General features: G+C 32.3%; 1 protein-coding gene across 1 annotated transcript; it reads right to left on the bottom strand.

The window, feature by feature from the left end:
* Positions 1–414: 414 nt before the first annotated feature.
* LOC149426033 (immediate early response 3-interacting protein 1) lies at positions 415–1,522 on the bottom strand. The gene is made up of 3 exons (XM_089645585.1): positions 1,368–1,522; positions 1,157–1,258; positions 415–572 (listed from the first exon to the last, which is right to left on the bottom strand). Exons 1-3 carry the CDS (start codon positions 1,453–1,455, stop codon positions 517–519), a joined length of 246 nt encoding a protein of 81 aa, XP_089501711.1. The 5' UTR covers positions 1,456–1,522; the 3' UTR covers positions 415–516.
* Between the last annotated feature and the right edge of the window lie 322 nt (positions 1,523–1,844).

The raw sequence follows: 1,844 nt of genomic DNA, 5'->3' as shown, positions 1-1,844 counted from the left end.
TTATTCAAATTCTCGCTCAATCCCACCTCTTTCAATTCTTGCATACAATTATCCATGTATAGATTGAATAACCACGGTGACATAACGCAGCCTTGTTTAACACCTTTTGTGATATCAAACCACCCCGTATAAAATTGTAAATAATTCAATAAAACCTATTATTTATTAGTACAGTCCGGTGAAAAATCACGGTATATTATAATTGTAGTATTTGTGAAGATGAAAGTATATATGTATAAAAAGAATATTTTCCCCGGGAGACCTTTCCAAAGAAATTCCAAAATCTATTCTATTATATTAACACATTTCAAATAAAGAATTGTTAATTAATGAAATATTTTGGTACCTACTTTATCGCTTGTCTGATTTATACCTCAGTTCCAAATTTGAAAATTAAAAAATAAAAACTTGAAGTATACCAGGAATAGAGATATTTATTGATACAAAAATATGCACATCAAAGAGCTTGGGATTTAGGTCATATTTTGATTTTTCTAAAAGCACAGATCCTTTCCTTCAGCCAAATAGTAATTTGAATCCTATAGTTACAATATTGAAGAAGATAAGCGGAACTGAAACAGAAAGAAACATAACAATTAACTCCTCAGGCCAGAGAAATATAATCTAAACGTTAGAAATAGAAAACATTGCGCTTTATATTCAAATCTAAAAGTTTACTGCGTGGCGTGTCAGATTGGGAGAGGCTTATTTTGGGAGACCCTTTTACCTCTCCAACTGGTATCTCGACCCATCGCCTTGCGCAGATTGGGAGGGATATATTCATGTCCATCACTCCTGGAAACACTGATCGCTAGATTCCTACGCAACCCATATAACTTCCCAGAACTTCCTTTCCTTCATTTCTTTCAAAAGACCCTCCACACAGCAAAATTATTTTCCTCGTATGTTTAGTTAAAAAAAAATTATGTGGATTTTATTGAGAAGCACAAAGTCTCCAACTTTCTGAAAGCATCTTTAATAAATGTAACGGTCAATATGCCAGAGGCCTGAAAGGTTAAGGTAACTTAACATTATATACAATATTAATATCTTGATTGTGTAAGAAGTCAAAGTAAGAACTCATTTTAAGAAGGTAGGACTTAGTTGATAAATAAGTTGAAAACATAACCTTATTTAAAAGATACTAGGTACTTACTTCTAGTGACTGTTCTAATGGATTGTATTATATGCAGAATTTGGCCTTTCAATGAAAGAGCTTCTCCGTATCCCTGACTGGGCCTAGATGTACCCCATCCGACTGAAAAGACACAAAATAAATTAATTGATCGATAAATTTTAAAAACCGTTTATTTCACTATGTACATTGAGATTTGATCCAATTATTTGTGGACAGTCAACTTACGTACCTTTGGCAAGGAATCTATCCTCATTTAAGATACAGATGGCATTTAAACATAAAACAGAGGCTTCTAACAAGGTCCACAGCGTTAACATTTTGACAGCTTAGGAACACATACACAAGAACGTCAAAATTGGTCACACACAAAAGAAGGAAACTGTAAAATCATAATGTCACCGTTGAAATCTTCTATCGTGAGTGTTTTATTTATGCTTCTGTCTGTGAATGTCGGAGAAACTGAGAACTAGAGAATAGTCCACTTAATTTTTAATTTTTCTAAATAGTTTGTATGAAATTTTACTATAGTTCCAGATTTTACCGTTCGTAGGTTTTTGATGCAAGGATAAAAATATAATGTGCACTGCCATCTCTTGGATTATTGCAAAATTAATTTGAAAACCAATAAAATTTAAAACCTGACATGAAAACAAGTAATTATTTTACTATTATAGGTTTGTTTCTTCACTAGGCAGATTTTATTTTA

The sequence above is a fragment of the Hesperophylax consimilis genome, chromosome 2 (assembly GCF_061612785.1).
Source record: "Hesperophylax consimilis isolate HC1 chromosome 2, BYU_Hcon_1.0, whole genome shotgun sequence".
Taxonomy (NCBI): domain Eukaryota; kingdom Metazoa; phylum Arthropoda; class Insecta; order Trichoptera; family Limnephilidae; genus Hesperophylax; species Hesperophylax consimilis.
Note: the sequence above shows the minus strand (reverse complement) of the source record. Positions and strands in the feature narration are given on the sequence as shown.

Coding starts and splice junctions, on each gene's coding strand:
- LOC149426033 (XM_089645585.1), bottom strand. CDS start 1,455: ATGTTAACGCTGTGGACCTTGTTAGAAGCCTCTGTTTTATGTTTAAAT. Junction 1,259..1,367: donor GGATAGATTCCTTGCCAAAG/GTACGTAAGTTG, acceptor GTGTCTTTTCAG/TCGGATGGGGTACATCTAGG. Junction 573..1,156: donor CATTAGAACAGTCACTAGAA/GTAAGTACCTAG, acceptor TTTCTGTTTCAG/TTCCGCTTATCTTCTTCAAT.